General features: G+C 58.8%; 2 protein-coding genes across 3 annotated transcripts; both read left to right on the forward strand.

Annotated features, from left to right (window-relative positions):
* Window positions 1-233: 233 nt before the first annotated feature.
* On the forward strand, window positions 234-13394 carry CLK2 (CDC like kinase 2). Of its 2 annotated transcripts, none has more exons than XM_030965510.1 (13): window positions 234-389; window positions 3556-3725; window positions 7097-7331; window positions 8936-9029; window positions 9376-9442; window positions 9741-9857; window positions 10045-10211; window positions 10620-10714; window positions 10968-11097; window positions 11788-11870; window positions 12081-12160; window positions 12346-12436; window positions 12742-13394. In XM_030965510.1, exons 2-13 carry the CDS (start codon window positions 3556-3558, stop codon window positions 12922-12924), a joined length of 1512 nt encoding a protein of 503 aa, XP_030821370.1. In that variant the 5' UTR covers window positions 234-389; the 3' UTR covers window positions 12925-13394. The 2 variants fall into 2 exon arrangements, with proteins under 2 accessions (XP_030821370.1, XP_030821369.1); XM_030965509.1 differs by having other exon boundaries at window positions 250-389; window positions 8933-9029.
* A 2019-nt stretch (window positions 13395-15413) lies between these two features.
* On the forward strand, window positions 15414-18854 carry SCAMP3 (secretory carrier membrane protein 3). The gene is made up of 8 exons (XM_030965513.1): window positions 15414-15579; window positions 15699-15818; window positions 15895-16015; window positions 16095-16223; window positions 16371-16530; window positions 16674-16775; window positions 16857-16974; window positions 17572-18854. Exons 1-8 carry the CDS (start codon window positions 15463-15465, stop codon window positions 17716-17718), a joined length of 1014 nt encoding a protein of 337 aa, XP_030821373.1. The 5' UTR covers window positions 15414-15462; the 3' UTR covers window positions 17719-18854.
* Window positions 18855-19166: the final 312 nt, after the last annotated feature.

Below are 19166 nucleotides of genomic sequence, written 5' to 3' on the forward strand. Positions count from 1 at the left end.
GCCCCTCGGACCCGTCCCGCTGCCGTCAAGAGGGAGAGGTGTGGCTTCAGGGAGGAGGTGGGCGGAGCGATCTGCCCAGGCCCCGCCCATCGCATCTCGCCCCGCCCCTCGGCCTCGCCCAGCCCGCGCCGCTGGGTCCGAGAAGGGGGCGTGGCTTAAAGAGGGATCCGTGCGGAACCAATCCCGCCCCTCGGCCCCACCTGGTATGACGCAGCTCCGCGCGCCTACGTGCGTGCGTACGTGATCACGTACGTGCGTGCGCGGCCCCGCGGGCTGGCAGGACCCGGATCGGCGGCGGCGGCGGCAGGAGCTGGAGCGGGGCCCGGGGGCCCACGGCCGCCATCACGGATTTCCTGTGGGACAAGCGCACCGGGCTGGCTGCGAGGACGGTGCGTGGCGGCGCGGCGCGGTGCGGGGCCCCGCGGGCCGGGGCGGGGTGGGTAGGCCGCGGCCGGTGAGGGCGGCGCGGGGCGGGCCCGGTTTGTCGTTCCCGGCGAGGCCGCGGTGGGAATCGGCGGCCTGGGTGTCCCCGTGAGGGCGGCGGGGCCGGATGGCCCGGAGGGACCGGGTCGGGGCCTCCCCGCCGAGGCCGCCCCGCCCTGTCCCGGTGTCCCGGTGCTTCCGGGCCTGCACGGCGGAGGCGCCGCCCGGCGCGGCCGCCATCACCGTCCCCAGAGCGGTTCCAGCCCCGTTGCGGAACGCAGCCCCGGTGCTCGTTCCACGGAGCCGAGCCTTGGCGGGCCGCCAGCGCCGCCTTCGCGCTCCCTTCAGTCCGCGGCTGGAAACCGCGGGGCTCGGGGGGAACGCCGGGCAAAGCCCCCCGTGCAGGCGGTAGCGGGCCCGTGCCCCCGATCACCCCGCGCCGGGGCCGGTTCGGCCTGTCCGAGCCCTGGCGGTGATGTCAGCGCTGGGCGGGGACGGGGACGCAGCCGGGGGCATTTTGGATGGGGGAAATTGCCGCGGGAGCTCCGGCTTCTGCTGTGGCCCTGGCACAGATTGCCCAGAGAAGCTGTGGCTGCCCCATCCCTGCGGTGTTTCATGCCAGGTTGGAGCAGCCCGGGCTAGTGGAAGGTGGCCCTGCACATGGCAGGGGGTGGGACTGAGTGAGCTTGAAGGTCCCACCCAGTTAACGTTCCATGATTCCACGAATTGTGCTTGGAACCAAAATGCGTGCGGGGAATGTTTGAGAGCTGTGGGGCACGGCCTGGCAGGGTCTGAGGGGCTGCACCCGCTGTGCCATCTCACCTCGGGATCTCCTTGGCTTCAGCCTCTCCAGAGGGGCAGAGCTGAACCCCCTGAGGGTCTGCAGGGCTCTGTTGGTGCCCTTTGGTTCCCCTTGGCTCCAGCCTCTCATATGCCCCCAGAGGGGCAGAGCTGAGGCTCTGCAGGGCTCTGTGATGTCCTTTGGATCCCTTTGGCTCCAGGCTCCCCAGAGGGGCAGAGCTGAGGCTCTGCAGGGCTCTGTTGGTGCCCTTTGGGAAGGGAGGGTTTGCTCCTGGGTGGTTCTCCATGGACAGAGGGATGTGTGTCACCAATCTCCTGAGCTGGGAGGGATCCACAGGCATCTGCAAGTCCTGATGTCCTTCCCCAGGACACCCCAACAATCCCAGCCTGTGCATCCCTTGGAGCATTGTCCAACCTCTCCTGGAGCTCTGGCAGCCCTGGGGCTGGGACCATTCCCTGGGGAGCCTGGGCAGTGCCAGCACCCTCTGGGGAAAAACCTTTTCCTGATATCCAACCTATCCAAACCTCCCTGACACAGCTGCAGCCATTCCCTGGGGTGCTGTCGCTGTCACACAGAGCAGAGAGCAGAGCTGTCCCTCCTGGGGAAGCTGCAGCCCCCTGAGATCTCCCCACAGCCCAAACACCCCCAGACCCTTCGCCACCCTTGTGTCCCAGTGTAGATGTCCCTTGGCAGGAAACCTGAGCATCTCCTGAGGAGCTGCTCTCTGGGCATCCATTGCTGGATTGAGCCTTTTTCTGACCCAGAGATGAGGCAATTGAGAGATGTTTTAGCAACTTTTATTCTATTCTCAGCTTCATGTGAAGGGTGAGACAATACAGATGTTATAATTCACGTCATCACGATGAGAAATGAACTATTTCTTAATTACAATACATTAGAATAAGTTTTTGGCTTATTTAGCCACACCATGCTGTAAATACCTTAAAGCAAATAATTTAAAATTACCCCTCATGGGTCCCACTACAATGCATCTTTCATAGTTCTGTTTCTCCCAAGTATCCAGTCTTATTTGCAAGGCCACCTTTTGAAACTTCTGTCAGGCTTGGAGGATTGTCTATAAATCCATTTCTCACATTGCCCAGGGGCTCTGGTGACATCCAGGGCTTCGTTTCACCTTCCCTCACCTTCCTTGGTGCTGCTTCCCTCCTTCCTGAGCAGCTTAAAGAGAAAAGGTGCAGAAGCTGTTCCTGGAGCTGTGGGCAGTAGAGATGGGTGTGAAGAAGGGATACAAACCTGGGAAAGAGAACCAGGGTTCTTATTTTGGGAAAGAGAACAGGGCAAGATGACCATGGGGGGGGTCTCATCCTGTCCTGTGGGGCTCTGGGATCTCTCAGATCCCCTGGCACACTCACACACGTTGAGTTCCTGTCCCATGCAGCTGTTAATGATGCCCTGCTGTCCCCTTGGGTGCCCCACAGGGTCCCTGCTGTCCCCACAGATCCCTGCTGTCCCCACGGGTGTCTCACAGCAGGGAGTGGGTCTCCATAGGGTCCCCACTGTCCCCACAGGTGTCTCACAGGGTCCCTGCTGACCTCACAGAGGGTCCCTGCTGACCCAACAGATGCCTCATGGGGTCCCTGCTGTCCCCATGGGTGTCTCACAGGGTCCCTGCTGACCCTACATGGTCCCTGCTGTCTCCACAGGTGCCTCATGGGGTCCCTGCTGACCCCATAGGGGCTTCACAGGGTATCTGCCATCCCCATGGGTTCCTGCTGTCCCCATGAGTGTCCCACGGGGTCCCTGCTGTCCCTGTGGGTCCCTGACAGTCCCTGCTGTCCCCATGGAGTCCCTGCTGTCCCCATGGGGTACCTGGCAGTCCCTGCTGTCCCCCTGCTGTCTCTACAGGGTCCATGACTGTCCCTGCTGTCCCCAGGCTGTCCCCACTGTCCCCACTGGTCCCTGAGTGTCCCGACTGTCCCTGCAGATGCCACACTCCCGAAGGCACCGCTCGTCAGAGCGCAGCAGCCGCGGCAGTTACCACGGGGTCCCCGCTGTCCCCACGGGGTCCCTGCTGTCCCCATGGGTCCCTGATTGTCCCTGCTGTCTCCACGGGTCCCTGACTGTCCCCACTGTCCCCCCGCTGTCTCCACGGGTCCCTGACTGTCCCCGCTGTCCCCACGGGTCCATGATTGTCCCCACAGATGCCGCACTCCCGAAGGTACTGCTTGTTGGAGCGCAGCAGCCGCGGCAGTTACCACGGGGTCCCTGCTGTCCCCAGGGTGTCCTTGCTGTCCCCATGGGTCCCTGACTGTCCCTGCTGTCCCCCCACTGTCCCCACGAGTCCCTGAGTGTCCCCGCTGTCCCCACAGATGCCGCACTCCCGAAGGTACCGCTCGTCGGAGCGCAGCAGCCGCGGCAGTTACCACGAGCGCTACCGGAGCCGCAAGCACAAGCGGCGGCGGACGCGGTCCCGGTCCAGCAGCAGCGAGCGGGACCGGCGGCACCGGCGGGAGGACAGCTACCACGTCCGATCCCGGAGGTGAGCGGGGCTCCATCCTGCCCTCCTGCATGGGTCACACGGGGGCTGGGCTGGGAGGGCCCTCTGGGGTCACCCGGTGCTCAAGGACACGGCCAGGTGGGTTTGGGATGGCTCCAGAGAGGGAGGTGTCATGCTCGGCCTGGGCAGCTGTGCCAGTGCTCTGCCACCTTCTGTGGCAACAGCTTCCTGTCACTGGGCACCACTGAAAAGTGTCTGGCACCTGCCTTGGAGATACTGATGTGGGATACTTCAGAGACGGAGGTGCCATGCTTGCCCTGGGCAGCTGTGCCAGTGCTCTGCCACCCTCCATGGGAACAACTTCCTTGTGTTGGAGTAGAGCATGGTGGTTTTGTAGTTTATGGCCATTGCTCCCCATCCTGTCACTGGGCACCACTGAAAAGAGTCTGGCACCGTCCTGGCACCTGCCTTGGAGATGCTGATGTAGGATTCTTCTGAGAGGGAGGTGCCATGCTTGCCCTGGGCAGCTGTGCCAGTGCTCTCCCACCCTCCATGGGAACAATTTCTTCTTTGTGTTGAGGTAGAGCATGGTGGTCTTATAGTTTATGGTTTTGCTCCCCATCCTGTCGCTGGGCACCACTGAAAAGTGTCTGGCACCATCCTGGCACCTGCCTTGGAGATACTGATGTGCAATAATGAGATTTCCTCTCAGTCATCTCCAGACTAACGAGGCCCATCTCCCACAGTCTCTGCTCATTAAGAGAGATGCTCCAGTCCCTTAATCATGGCCTAGTCATCCATGCTCACTCAGGTTCCACATGACCTGGGCCTGCTCTGAGCTGTCACAGCCTGGGCAGTGCTTGTCAACAAAGCCCCTCACTCCCCTCTTAGGGACACTTCCCTGTCTGCCACCCAGGAGCCCCTCTGGCAGTGCCACTGCACCACCTGAGCTGGGACTGAGGCTCCTTCACAGCAGTGGCTTCAGTGACCCAATGTTTGCCCTGTTTGACTCCCTACACACCCCACACTCCCAGTCAGACCAGTTTCCTTACTGGCTCAGCCCTGGTTTCTCACAGCAGAGCCTCAGACATCTCAATCCTTAAAAATGGTTTAATCTTGGTGCAATAACAAAGTAACAGCTCTAGCTGGTGCCTTCAAGGAGGGGTCCTGAACAAAGGACCCACTGAGCTTTTATCCCTTCACAGTTTCAGTACAGGAAGATCTGGGGTCCTCAGCTCAGTGTCCCTCACCTGGCTGGGACACAGATCCCTGTCCCCCTTGTTGTGCCAAGGCTTGGCAGCTCATGGCTTCTTGCCTTGGGCTCCCTCAAAGCACTGCAAAAGTTTTGGTGTTCCAAACATAACATGGAACTGTTGGAACAGGTCCAGAGGAGGCTGGGAAGTTGTTAAGAGGGTTGGAACACCTTCCTCATGGAGAAAGGCTGAGAGAATTTGGACTGGGAGAGTTTTCCAACCTGGAAAAGAGAAGGTTGTGAGAGAATTGGAGCTGGGAGAGTTTTCCAGGTTGGATAAGAGAAGGTTGTGAGAGAATTGGGGCTGGGAGAGTTTCTAGCCTGGAGAAGAGAAGGTTCTGAGAGAATTGGGGCTGGGAGAGTTTTCAAGCCTGGAGAAGAGAAGGTTGTGGGAGAATTTTTGTCTGGGAGAGTTTTCCAGGTTGGAGAAGAGAAGGTTTTGAGAGAATTGGGGCTGCGAGAGTTTCTAGCCTGGAGAAGAGAAGGTTGTGAGAGAATTGGGGCTGGGAGAGTTTTCCAGCCTGGAGAAGAGAAGGTTGTGAGAGAATTGGGGCTGGGAGAGTTTTCCAGCCTGGAGAAGAGAAGGTTGTGAGAGAATTGGGGCTGGGAGAGTTTTCAAGCCTGGAGAAGAGAAGGTTGTGAGAGAATTGGGGCTGGGAGAGTTTTCCAGCCTGGAGAAGAGAAGGTTGTGAGAGAATTGGGGCTGGGAGAGTTTTCCAGCCTGCAGAAGAGAAGGTTGTGAGAGAATTGGGGCTGGGAGAGTTTCTAGCCTGGAGAAGAGAAGGTTGTGTGAAGACCTCACAGCACCTTCCAGTATTACAAGAGGCCTACAAGGAAGCTGGAGAGGGACCCTCCACGAGGAACTGTAGTGACAGGACAAGGAGTAATGGGTACAAATTGAAAGAGAGAGAATTTAGGCTAGACATGAGGAAGATCTTCTCTGTGAGGGTGGTGAGACGCTGGCACACAGGTTGGATGGGGCTGCCCCAATCCTGTCAGTGTTCAAGGCCAGATTGGACAAGGCAATGATGATCTTCAAGTCCACTCCAACCCCTCAACATTCCCCAGTGTAGGAATGTGCTCCCTGTTGTCGGGGTGACCAAATTATTCTTTGTCTGCTTAAAAAGGCAGAAAGCCCAGAAGTTTCTCTCCCAATTTGGTACAAAGACACCTCATAGGACCTTTGGGACTTCACCTCAGACCTGGGGCTGCCCAATTGGACAGAGGCCAAGAGGTCCAGCCTAGGTAATTTGTCAGGCAATAATTCACTAGAAAAAGAAGAGAACAAAGGAGATAATCCCTTTTGTGGGGTGTTTTAGCAGGAGAAAGAATCTCTTTCCCCCAGCTCAGTTTTTCTCTGTAAGAGCTTTGTTACTTTGCCTTTTATTTAACCTTTTTCCAACACTACCTCAGAACCCATCCTGCTAGTTTTTTGCCATTTGGGGTAGCAGAGCTATCTCAGGTGTGCTGGGTCCCTCTGAGAGCAAAAACCTCTTGCCCTGGCTTGGTTTTTCCCTGTAAGAGCTTTTTTGTTTTGCTTTTTATTAAATCTTTTTCCGTTTCCAACACTACCTCAGAAGCCATCCTGCTGTTATACCATGTGGGGTAGCAGAGCTATCTCAGGTGTGCTGGGTTCCTCTGAGAGCAAAAACCAAGCCAGGGGCAAGAGGTATTTCTCTGTCAGAGCTTTTTTATTTCGCCTTTTATTCAACCTTTTTCCAACACTACCACAGAACCCATCCTGCTACTTTTATACCATTTGGGGTAGCTGGGCTATCTCAGGTGTGCTGGGTTCCTCTGAGAGCAAAAATCGAGCCAGGGACAGTTTTTCTCTGTAAGAGCTTTGTTATTTTGCCTTTTATTAAATCTTTTTCCATTTCCAACACTACCTCAGAACCCATCCTGTTAGTTTTTTGCCATTTGGGGTAGCTGGGCTATCTCAGGTGTGCTGGGTTCCTCTGAGAGCAAAAACCAAGCCAGGGGCAAGAGGTATTTCTCTGTCAGAGCTTTGTTATTTCGCCTTTTATTCAACCTTTTTCCAACACTACCACAGAACCCATGCTGCTAATTTTTTGCCATTTGGGGTAGCTGGGCTATCTCAGGTGTGCTGGATCCCTCTGAGAGGGACTAACACCTCCCCTCTCCCCATCCCCGTGCCCAGCTACGACGACCACTCCGCAGACCGAAGGGCCTACGACCGCCGTTACTGTGACAGCTACCGGCGCAACGACTACAGCCGCGAGCGGGGCGACGCCTACTACGAGCCCGAGTACCGCCACTCCTACGAGTACCGGCGCTCCCGGGACCGCGAGGGCAGCTACCGGAGCTGCAAAAGCAGCCGGCGTAAGCACAGGCGGAGGCGGCGCCGCAGCCGGTCCTTTAGCCGCTCCTCATCGGTGAGTATCCTGCTGTGCCGTGCCTGCCCTGTAACCTTGCTCTCTCTCCCAGGTGCTGAGCTGGGTAAGTAGAAAATTCACTTTCTAAACGCTCTTCTCCGAGTCGGCTTGAGCTCTGTGTGTGTGTGTGTGTGTGTGTGTTTTAGAGGAGTTTTGGTGCAGAGCGTTGCTGCTCACGTCCCTGTGCGCCGTGGATGGCGCTGCCCGGTGCCAGCTGGGCACGGGTGGCTCAGGCCCTCTCTCAGGTGGGAGGACAGGAGTGCCCCGCGAGGCTGGCGGGTCCCCAGGGTGGTGCTGCATCTCCTCCCATTCAGTGATGCTCATGGAGGAGCCCCAGCCAGGCAGGGTTTGTGCAAGGCTTGAACAGCCAGCGCTCAGCTGGTCGCAGTCCCAGAGAGCCTGGGACAGGTGACTGCCCCTGTGGTCCCTGTTTCGGGCCCTGGCTCTGAGCAGGATCCTCCTGGCTGGGCCCAGCTGATGTGGGCTTTGCGGAGGAGCAGAGCTTTTGGAGCACTCAGCTCAGGTGGAGGCAGAACCATCCCAGGCTCTTCCCAGAAGCATCCCTGGCTTTCTTTTCTTGTCTGTTCTGCTGTTCACCTTCCACTTCTGTTAGACCCCAGACACATTCTCTGCTCTGTGTGTGGAGCTCTCAGTGTTGTCTGGTCTGTTCTGGCTCTGTGTCCAGGGAGGGGATTGGGGGCTGGATTTGGGTCCCAAGTCTGTTGGCTGGTTGCTCCCAAGTATGGGGATACTTAGCTGAGGAATGGAAGGTAGGAATTTTCTCTTCTCTAGCATAAACCTCTTATCTGCCTCATCCCAGGGCTGTCCCAGTTCCCTGTTGGGTTCTGCTTCTCTTCTGGAAGTTAGTCCTTCCAGGATCAGCTTCTTTGGGGGAGGGTCTAGGAAGAAGTGTCCATCTTTCCCCAGGCAGTCACTGGGAACTTTCCATTTTGGATGGATCATTGTATCTAAAGCTGCTTTTCTGAAATCTCGGAGTTCATCTTTCCCTGAGTGTCGGGGCTGGGGGAAGCTGTGTGGGAGGTTATTGGAGTGGGATAGGGGTGCCTGTGGGAGCAGCCTGGGCTTGTGCAGGACCTCCCAGCCAGCACCTGCCTCCTGCTGCCCCTGCTCTGCGGCGTGCTCAGGCAGTCCCCAGGACCCGAAGGCCGGTGCTGTTCCTCTCTGAGCCCCCGTGGGAGCAAGAACAGCCAGCCCTTTCCATGCCCCTCAGCTCCCTCACTCTGACAGCTCTGCTGTCACACTGGTTTGGGTTGGGGCTGTTTGTAGGTTCTTTTTTTTCTTTTTTTTTCTTTTTTTTTCCTTTTTCTTTTTTTTTTTTTTTTTTTTTTTTGCTACAACGAAAAGCAAACTGTTTTTTTCTTTTCTGAGCTAGTGTGTTGTATCTTGACATGTTCCCTTGCAATATCCCTATCGTTATATATTCCTCTGTGCCGTATGAATTGGCTGGGAATCTCCTCCTGCAACCCCTCCTCAAACAACCATGTGAATTTCCAAACCAACCAATGCGTGACGCTGGCTGCTGCTGCGCTGGTTTGAAAATCTGATTGGTGAATGATGAATTCCCTGTCTGCCTGGGCCAGCAGCGGAGTCGACAGAGCAGCAGAAGGGCCAAGAGTGTGGAGGACGACGACGAGGGGCATCTGATCTATCGCGTCGGCGACTGGCTACAAGAAAGATGTACAGCCAAATCGTAACATAATTTAGCTCTCTAGTTAAGCTCCCATCGCAGTCGCAGATCTGTCTTATCTTTCTGTTTCATTTTATTTTCATTGTTTATTAAAGAGAAACCCTCTCCTTTTCCTTCCCCTTTTGTTAAAGCTACGTTTATATTGTGTATTGTTACTGAAGTGCCAGGGAATTAGGGCAGCTGCCTTGTGCAGCCGGTGTCAGCCTTCCGCTGCTCCGGTCTCTCCAGCTGTGTGCAGGTTAGGTGTTGCAATGCATTCTCCTCTGCCCTGTGTTTCGCTGCAGCCAGGTCCTGCTCCCTCTCTCAGCTCCTTCCCTCTCCTTCTCTCCCTCCCAGATGAGATTATCAGCACCCTGGGGGAAGGGACCTTCGGCAGAGTGGTGCAGTGCATGGATCACCGGAGGTATGTGGGGAAAGGAGAGACCACAGCTGGCATGATGTGGGAGCTTGGGGGTGAAAATCACTCTCTTGGTTTTCAATATTCTCTGCTGCTCCAAGCTCTCACCCTCTTTGTGTTGCCCATGTGCTGGGGGGAGCTTCAGGGTTGTTTTGTAGGGAGGGAAAGCACCACCTTTGGTGGACACCCCTGAATAATAACCTGCTTGAGCAAGGGAGGCTGGTCAGAAGGTCCCTTTCACAGGGCACAGCCTCTCTTACCTGCTCAGGGCTCACCTTGTGCTTTCTTCCTGTTTCTCCCACAGGGGTGGTGCACGCGTTGCTCTGAAAATCATTAAAAACGTAGAGAAATACAAAGAGGCTGCTCGACTGGAAATCAACGTGCTGGAGAAAATTAACGAGAAGGATCCTGAGAACACAAAGTGAGTGTGCTCTTGGTGTTCAGCAGGAAGGGCTGGTTTCAGGGCTGAGGTGGAAGAGTGCCTGGTGTTGTGTGGTTGAACGTGATCCTAGATAGTTTTGGAAGCACCTTGGCTTGCTGTGAGGTTCAGAGTGAGCAGGGAAAGGAGGAGCCTGCAGAGCTGTTCCCAACTGGAATGTTTCTGTCAGTCTCTGTGTCAGGATGTTTGACTGGTTTGACTACCACGGCCACATGTGCATCTCCTTCGAGCTGCTGGGGCTCAGCACCTTTGATTTCCTGAAGGATAACAACTACCTGCCTTACCCCATCCACCAAGTACGGCACATGGCCTTCCAGGTGTGCCAGGCTGTGAAGTGTAAGTGTTCCCTGCTGCTCTCCCCCTGCTTTGGGCTGACCTGGGGAGCTGAGTAGGTTGCACTTCTGCAACTGGTGGCCCAGAGCAACAAGTGTTTGCTGTGGTTCTGAGCCTGAGCCTTCCTGCCCCTCTGGGAATGAATCCTCTTCATTTTCTGGTGCTTGTGGGCTGGCAGTAGCTCAGAGCACTCCAGCATCCACCCCCTGCACCTTCTGGCGATCAATACAATAAATCTTTGTGCTTCTGCTGAAGCATCGTGGCCTGGGCTTTGCCTGGCTGTTCACAGCCAGCTTGAGATGTGGGTTCAGCTGGTGCCAGTATGAGCAAACTGCACCAGTGATGGCTTTTGGGGGGCTGCAGCCTTGTTCTGCTTCTCTCCTCTCACCCAGACTCTCTTTTCTCCCTCAGTTCTGCACGACAATAAACTCACCCACACTGACCTCAAGCCAGAGAACATCCTCTTTGTGAACTCTGACTACGAGCTCTCCTACAACCTGGAAAAGGTAACACACTGCCTCACTTGGCTCTCCTCTTGGTGTCCCTGACCTCGCCAGAGGGGTCAGACACAGGGGATGTGGGCTCTGTGCAGTCCTTCAGGGCTTTGCATGATCTGCCAGGCAGTGCTGGGTGAACCATGGCTGGTGCTGGGAGCTGGTTTGGGGCTGCCAAAGCTTTCCCCTCCCATGGTGCCCTCAGCTGGGTAAGGCAGGGGCTGGAGGAGCTGCCAGGTGATGGATCCCTTTGTCCCCCCTGCAGAAACGGGATGAGAGGAGCGTGAAGAGCACGGCCATCAGGGTGGTGGACTTTGGCAGTGCCACCTTTGACCACGAGCATCACAGCACCATCGTGTCCACCAGGCACTACCGAGCCCCTGAAGTCATCCTGGGTAAGGCGGCCCTGGGTCTGCCAGGGCAGCTGTGCCCCTCGTACCCTGCTGGCATGGGGAGTGTTGGGCTTCCACAGCGTTCAGGAACTTTCTGGGTTTGCCCTGGGAGATGGGAAGTGCTTGATTTAACAGCTCTGCAGCGCTGCTTCCTGGGAACTCTGTGGTTACAGCCCTGTCATTATTCTGGGTTTGTTCCACCTGGAGAAAAGGAGGTTCAGGGGGGATCCTCTCACTCTCCACAGCTTCCTCATGGGGGTTTGCGCTCTGCTCCCAGGGAGGAAGGGACAGAGCAAGAAGAAATGGCCTCAAGATGTGCCAGGGTTGGATATGAGGAGGAATTTCTTCTGGAAAGGGTGGTCAGATATTGGAAAGGGCTGCCCAGGGAGGTTTGGGGTCCCCATTCCTGGAGGTGTCCAAAGAATGGCTCGATGTGGCACTCAGTGTCCTGGGCTGGGTGACAAGGTGGGGATTGGTCACAGGTTGGAGTTGGTGATCTTGGAGGTCTTTTCCAGCCTTGATGATTCCATGATCCACCATTAGCTGGGCAGTATATTGCCAGCAGAGCACCAGAAGCCTGGCTAGAACAGGATGTTATTTTTTTTTAAATTAGTTATTTATTTTTAAAAGAAAGAAGGATTTGTACTCTTGGTTTGTAACTGGATCATTTATTTAAACAACTTTGTTTTTCAGAGCTTGGCTGGAGCCAGCCCTGTGATGTGTGGAGTATTGGCTGCATCATCTTTGAGTATTATGTGGGTTTCACCCTTTTCCAGGTGAGAACTGTGTTGTGTGGGTACTTCCCAACTGGTGAGAGGATGCTGGCTGCTTCCCTGAGACTGATGGGGGTCCCTCCATCCCTGCAGTCCTGTGGAGACACCCAAGGTGTTGGCCAGGAAGGGGTTCTGGGTGGGGGAACACCCAGGGCTGGAGGCAGAAGCACTGGAATCTATTCCATGCCTTCCCTTTACATTTTTCCCTCCCAGACACATGACAACCGGGAGCACCTGGCCATGATGGAGAGGATTTTGGGGCCAATTCCTTCTCGAATGGTCCGGAAGACAAGGTGAGCAAAGCCAGCTGGGCCCTGCAGGAGTGCCAGCCCTCCTGCTCCACGGGCAGTGCTTCTCCCTGGGGGAGATCCCACTTTGGAGCCAACCAGCTGTGTCCCACTGGGGCTGGCACCTTGCTGCTGCTGCTGCAGGGTGTGTTGTGCCCAGGTGTCACCTGCTGCCCCCTTTACTCTGACAGGAAACAGAAATATTTCTACCACGGCCGCCTGGACTGGGACGAGAACACCTCAGCTGGACGCTACGTTCGGGAGAACTGCAAACCACTGCGGGTAAGGGCTCCTCAGATTGTCCCTCTGGGCAAGTTTGGGCCAGCAGAAGGGTGGTTGAAGGGAGCCTTGGCTGTCCCAGCAATAGGAAGCTGCAGCAGCCTGAGTTTAATCTGAAGTGGAGGACAAGGAGAGCATGGAAAGTTCAGGAAGTTCCTGGGGAAGGGAGGGTGTGTGAAAATCTGTCAGTTCTGGGTAGAGAGCAGTGCACAACTCAGCTCCAGGCTGAGAGATGGTGTGAACAAACCAGGGAACATCCCAGGACAGGCCGTAGCCTCCCTGAGTCTCACCTTCCCCTCCACCTGCAGCGATACCTGACCTCGGAGGCTGAGGACCATCACCGCCTGTTCGACCTCATCGAGAGCATGCTGGAGTACGAGCCCTCCAAGCGTGTCACCCTGGCTGAGGCCCTCAAGCACCCCTTCTTTGACATGCTGGGCATGGAGCCCAGCACAAAAATGTGGGACTCGAGCCGGGACATCAGCCGGTGACGCCACAGGTGCCAGCCAGCCCTCGGATTCTAGCCCCCGTGGAGGCCTGTGTGATTTCTATTCAGACACTTGGTGCTTTTTTTTATATAAACATGAGATGAACTTCCTGGACACGTTTGTAAAGCTGTTAATATGTGAGATACTGTAAATAGCCCAGATTCTCTGTCGGCCTAGGAGCACCACAGGCCTGACCTGCTGTTGCTGCTGCTGTTCTTGTGAGGTGAGGGGGGTCTGTGTGTCCGTGCTGTAAATACCTCTTGTCCTGTGTTGCTTTGTCTCCTGTTCCTGCCCTCCTCGGTGTAAATACTCCAGGACTCGCAGCTCTCTGTAGCTTATCTGTTTCCTTGTAAGTTATGGAACTGGTGGGACTGCATGGGAATTATTTTTTGGATCAATGTCATAGCCCATCCCCACACCAGAGTTTTATAAGAATTTTGTACAGTCTTTGTGAAAAATAAATATGAAGTGAATAAAGCACCTGGTCTGGGTTTGGCCTGACAGCAGCTGATCCTGGGGTTGTTCTACTGTGCCCTGTGGGAGGAAGGAGAGGGATGAAAGGAATTTTGTGGTCCAGCTGTATCCACCTGCACCATTCCTCCCAAGCCTACACTAAGTAGAAGCTGCTTTTGGCCCTCAGGGCTGCAGCTGGACCTGAGAAAACCAGGGACTGGCCTTTTCCTCATGCCCTGGGTCCAGTGTTGGGGTGGGAGGCAGAGGAAGGGACAGTGGGGGTTCTCTTACCTGAAGGAACCTCTCAGCCTTAGCTGGGGACCACTGGCTGCTGCTGGTGGCTGTTGGAAAAGAGGTTGTCAGGAGCCCACATCCAGCTGTCCTACACCCACCCCAGGGCTGGCTGTGTCTTTTTGACTCTTCCCAGCTCTGCAGGGAGGCTGGGCCTTGGTTTGGGCTGTTCCCTGGGTGTTTTTAGGGCTGTGTCACAGCTGATGGCAGGGGGAGAGTCTCGCTGGGGTGTGGGTGACAGATGCGCTCTGCTGTGGCACCATCAGCCTGTCACCATGCAGAGGGGAAAGGAAATGTCTGGTTTCACCTGGAGTGGGTGTGGAGACCCTCAGGAAGGGTGACACTGAGCCATCTCCATGGGCTTGTGGGAGCCTCAGGAAGGGTGACAAGGAGCCATCTCCATGGGCCTCAGGAGAAGTGACACTGAGCCATCTCCATGGGCCTCAGGAAGGGTGACACTGAGCCATCTCCATGGGCCTGTGAGAGCCTCAGGAAGGGTGACACTGAGCCATCTCCCTGGGCTTGTGACCCTCACTGCCTCCTGTCCCACTGCCCCTGTGCCCAGGCCCACACTGAGGCTGGAGGAGAATTAAATTATCTGATTCATACTTTAGACTTCAAGAAAATAAACTCCTGCTGGTGTCCAAAACCCAAATCCACAGCTTCCACCTCTGCCAGGAGCAGCTCCAGCTTTGGGCTGAGGTGGGAGCTCACCTGTGGGATGCAGATGTCACTCTCAGTCTGTGCAGAGTATTTTTGGCAGTTTGGTGAGCACTGGGAGGGGACAGGGCAGCGACAGTGCATGTCCTGCTCCCGGGATGCTCAGCAGGACCCGGGATGGGGTCAGTGTGCAGTCCATGAGCAGCCGGAGGGGAAGGATTTGGAGATTCCTATAAATAACTGCTCCAAGAGACACAGGAGAAATTCCCCAAGCGCTCGTCGTGCCCCAGTCCCTGGCTGGCTGTGGTGACAGCTGCTGGAGCGACCCCCACGACCCCCGGGTAACGCCTGGGGGTCCGGGGGGGCTGCGCGGGCAGCAGGTGAACGGTACCGGGGCTGCCCGGTAAGAGCAGGGAGCCGGCAGGTCCGGCTGGGCTGGGACCGGAACCGTGGGGGAAACGGGGGGGGATGGCTGATGGATACCGGGAGGCGATGGGCGGTGATACCGGGACACGGCGGGGTGATGGGTGATGGATACCGGGACACCGGGAGGCGATGAGTAATGGATACCGGGACACCGGGAGGCGATGAGTAATGGATACCGGGACACGGGGTGATGGGTGATGGATACCGGGACACCGGGAGGCGATAAGTAATGGATACCGGGACACCGGGGGGTGATGGATACTGGGACACAGGGGGTGATGGGCGATGGATACCGGGACACCGGGAGGCGATGAGTAATGGATACCGGGACACAGGGGGGTGATGGGGGATGGATACCGGGACACCGGGGGCGATGGATACCGGGACACCGGGGGGCGATGGATACCGGGACACCGGGGGGTGATGGGTCCCGTCCAGGCCGCCGCTGTCGGGGGTACCCGAAGGAAGGGCGGGCCCGGGCTGGGGTGGGGACGGGCGCGCCGCACGTGACCCCGGGACACGTGGCCGCGTCACGCGCGCGCCCCGCCCGGCGCGGCTCCGGCGCGTGCGCAGCGGCCCCCTGCGGCGTGGGGTCTTCCCCGATGACGTCACGGCTCAGCGGGACCAATCAGCGGCGGGCAGGGGCGGGGCCTGGCGGCGGCGGCGGCGCCGGTCCCGCGGGTCCAGCGCGCTCCCGGTCCCGGTCCGGCCATGGCCCAGCGCGGCGGCCCCGCGGTGCTCCCGGACAACCCCTTCCAGGACCCCGCGGCGCTGCAGGCCCGGCCCGGCGCTGTGCTGGATGGCTACAACCCCTTCGAGAGCGACGCGGTGAGCGGCGGGGCCTGCCCGGCCACCGGGGCCTTGCCCGTCTACCGGATCTTCTCCCCGGGCACCGGAGCCCTCCCCGCTGCCGGCGCGGGTCTCACCTCTCTCCTCTTCCCCTGCAGCCACCGCCGCCCTTCCAGACCCCTTCGGTAGCGCCGCCGCCCCCGGTACCGGCGGCCGCGCAGCCCCCGCGGAAGGCGAGTCCCACCGAGCCCCGCAACTACGGCTCCTACGGTTCGCAGGTACGGGGGGAGGCGCCGCCAGGCCGGGAGACGGGCGCCGGCGGGAGCCCAAGGTTTGTGTCCCCCCTCTCCGCAGGCCTCGGCCGCCGCCGCCACGGCGGAGCTGCTGAAGCGGCAGGAGGAGCTCAACCGGAAAGCGGAGGAGCTGGACCGGCGGGAGCGGGAGCTGCAGAACGCGGCCCTCGGCGGTTCCCAGAGTGAGTGGCCGCGGGGCTGGGCAGGGGGGGGACCCCGCTGGAGCCCTCCTCGCTCCTCCTCACCCCCTTCCGTCCGCAGCGAGGCTCAACAACTGGCCCCCGCTGCCGTCCTTCTGCCCGGTGAAGCCGTGCTTCTACCAGGACATCCCCGTGGAGATCCCGGCCGACTTCCAGAAGACAGTCACAACCATGTACTACCTCTGGATGGGTGAGTCTCCAGCGGAGCCTGGCAGCAGGTGGAAGGATGAATTTCCTGTGCTGCTGCTGCTGCTCCTGCGGGGAAATTGGGATGAGCAGGTGGTTGTGGGGGCTGGGGGAGCCTGGACGGGCTCCTGAGCTCTGTGCTGTCCCTCAGCCAGCACCATTGCTCTGTTCCTGAACTTCCTGTCCTCGCTCGCCTGGTTCTGCGTGGATCCCACATCCGGCTCTGGGTTTGGGCTCTCCATCCTCTGGGCTCTGCTCTACACGCCCTGTTCCTTTGTCTGCTGGTACCGGCCCATGTACAAAGCCTTCAGGTGTGTGCCGAGCCCTGGACACCTGCTCCAGCTCCTGGGGGCCTCTGGCTCTGCCGGATGGGCTCTTCCACCCCGAGCTCCCTGTTCTCCTGCTTTAAGGAAGGTTTGGGAGCTTCCTAACCTTACTCATTTCTTCCTCCCAGGAGCGACAGTTCCTTCAACTTCTTTGTCTTCTTCTTCGTCTTCTTTGCCCAGAACGTGATGTATGTGCTGCAGGCCATCGGCATCCCAAACTGGGGATTCAGGTGGGCCACGTGCTGACCCTGCAAGGGCGGGAGGTGGGTGGGGAGGAGGGAACCTGGGGGCCACAGCCTCTTGTTTTGCAGTGGCTGGATCCTGAGCCTGATAGCGCTGCGGACTAACACGGCCGTGGCCGTGATGATGATCCTGGTGTCCTTGTCCTTCACGGCCGTGGCTGTGCTGGGGATCATCATGCTGAAAAAGGTGGGTTGGGATCAAAGCCGGCAGCCAGAGCCATCCCTCATCCCTTTTGGAGGAAGTTTGGGCCATCACAGCTCTGTTTACTCAGGACCTGCAGCCAGAGCTATCTCTCATCCCTTTTGGGGGAGCTTTGGGCCATCACAGCTCTGTTTACTCAGGACCTGCAGCCAGAGCCATCCCTCATCCCTTTTGGGGGAGGTTTGGGCCATCACAATTCTGTATACCTGGGGCCTGCAGCCAGAGCTATCCCACTGGGGAGCTTTGGGCCATCACAGCTCTCTTTACCCAGGACCTGCAGCCAGAGCCATCCCTCATCCCTTTGGGGAGGTTTGGGCCATCACAGCTCTCTTTACCCAGGACCTGCAGCCAGAGCCATCCCTCATCCCTTTTGGGGGAGCTTTGGGCCATCACAACTCTGTATAACGGGGGCCTACAGCCAGAGCTATCCCATTGGGGAGGTTTGGGCCATCACAGCTCTGTTTACTCAGGACCTGCAGCCAGAGGCATCCCTTATCCCATTGGGGAGGTTTGGGCCATCACAGCTCTGCTTACCCGGGTCCTGCAGCCCCAGCCCTGACCCCGGCCCCTCCTGCCCCCCAGATCCACTCTCTGTACCGCCGCACGGGTGCCAGCTTCCAGAAGGCTCAGGAGGAGTTTGCAGCCGGGGTTTTCTCCAACCAGGCCGTGCGCACGGCTGCGGCCAACGCTGCCGCGGGCGCGGCCACCAACGCCTTCCGTGCCCCGTAGCCGTGCGGGCCCTGCCCCTCCCGGCGCCCCGGGGCTCTTGCCGAGGAAGAGGAAACCCGAGGAAGAGGAAACCCGAGTCGCACTTTCACTGGATCCCCATCGGCTGTCAGAGGCTGCCTCATCCCAGCTTGGAAGTGCTGGTGCCTGAATCGTCTGCTGCTCTTAACCCCCTTTCCTCACGGACAGAGGCTGTTGTGGTTTGTGCTGGTCCCCTCCCCTCAGCTGACTGCGGGGAGCAGGGTGGAGAGCCCCGAGCCGTCGCACTCCCTTCCAGCACCAGCTGCTGGGGGCAGGAGCCTCTTGCAGATGGCTGGAATGCTGCTTGCAGGGACTGGAATGGTCACTTGCCTTCCTTGTGCTCTCCTGTTCCCCCACCTGGCGATGACACTTGTGCTCCCTTAGGGTGTGGGAGGGTCCCCTGCCCCCCCATGTGCCCCGGGACCCCCATGCTCTGCCAAGAATGTCATCCCCCTCTTCCTCCTGGGGCTTGCTCTGGTGGGATGAGGATGGGGCTGGTGCTTTCCCCAGGGTGTCTTGTCCTTTCGTCCTGTCCCTTTCCCCATCCTCTCCCTCTCTTCAGGCCCAGGGATGAGGAGAGCAGGGCAGGGACAGGCAGAGCTCGGGCAGCTGCTGCTTGTGGGGATCCTGCCTTTAGCCCGTGTGGAGCCCAAAGCCGGGCTGGGTGCCGAGGAGCAGCCCTGGCGTTTACATGGCACCCTCTTGCCTCCAGGGAGGGCTGAACAGCTCCTCCAGCGCCCTCCCCGCCCGCTTCGAGGACTGTGACCCCCTTGCTGCCCCCAGCACCCTTCAGCCAAGGCCTTCGGGGGCTGAGCCAGTCCCGGTGTGCAGCCCCCCGCCCCCCTTACCTGCCCTCTGTCCCCTGTCCTGGTGTCCCTGGGGATCCCCAGGACAGGTCTCACGCATTCTGCTTCAGTCCATCTCCTCTCGGATGCTCCGGGGCTGGCGAGAGGCTTTGTGCCTTCAGCCGTGGGGGCCGGTGCCCTCCCGGTCCCGCTGCGGCCGGGGCTCCTCCGGGCGTCCCCGCCTCCTCCGCTGCTCCCCGTGTGCTGTTCCCGACCGCTCCCGGTTTATTTAAGGAATAAATGAAGGTTCACTCTCTCCCTTCGCCATCTCCGTGCGCCTCCCGGGGCTGGGATGGAGCGGCGGGGCCGCTGCCGGTGTGGCGGCTCCCGGGGCCGGTGTGGGCGGACTACAGCTCCCGTCGTGCCGCACAGGGGCGGCCCCGGAGCGGGCGCGGCCAAGCCCCGCCGGCCTGTGGGACCGTCCCCGCCGCTCCCGGCGCTCCGCCGCCCGCCCGCCTCCAGCTGCGGCCCCGGGCGCTCCCGGAGGGCGCGGCGGCGGCGATGCTCGGCCGCAGCCTCCCGCCGCTCCGGCGTCCCCGCCCGCCGCTCCGTGCGGCGCCGGGGCTGCGGGGCGCGGGGCGGACG

Source organism: Camarhynchus parvulus, chromosome 25 (genome assembly GCF_901933205.1).
Source record: "Camarhynchus parvulus chromosome 25, STF_HiC, whole genome shotgun sequence".
Taxonomy (NCBI): Eukaryota; Metazoa; Chordata; class Aves; order Passeriformes; family Thraupidae; genus Camarhynchus; species Camarhynchus parvulus.

Bases quoted from the DNA above. Each gene is read 5' to 3' on its own strand.
- CLK2 (XM_030965509.1), top strand. From the start codon at position 3,556: ATGCCGCACTCCCGAAGGTACCGCTCGTCGGAGCGCAGCAGCCGCGGC. The intron at 11,098-11,787 runs GTAAGGCGGCCC...TTTGTTTTTCAG, and splicing joins AGCCCCTGAAGTCATCCTGG to AGCTTGGCTGGAGCCAGCCC. The intron at 12,161-12,345 runs GTGAGCAAAGCC...TTACTCTGACAG, and splicing joins CGAATGGTCCGGAAGACAAG to GAAACAGAAATATTTCTACC.
- SCAMP3 (XM_030965513.1), top strand. From the start codon at position 15,463: ATGGCCCAGCGCGGCGGCCCCGCGGTGCTCCCGGACAACCCCTTCCAG. The intron at 16,224-16,370 runs GTGAGTCTCCAG...GCTGTCCCTCAG, and splicing joins CATGTACTACCTCTGGATGG to CCAGCACCATTGCTCTGTTC. The intron at 16,776-16,856 runs GTGGGCCACGTG...CTTGTTTTGCAG, and splicing joins ATCCCAAACTGGGGATTCAG to TGGCTGGATCCTGAGCCTGA.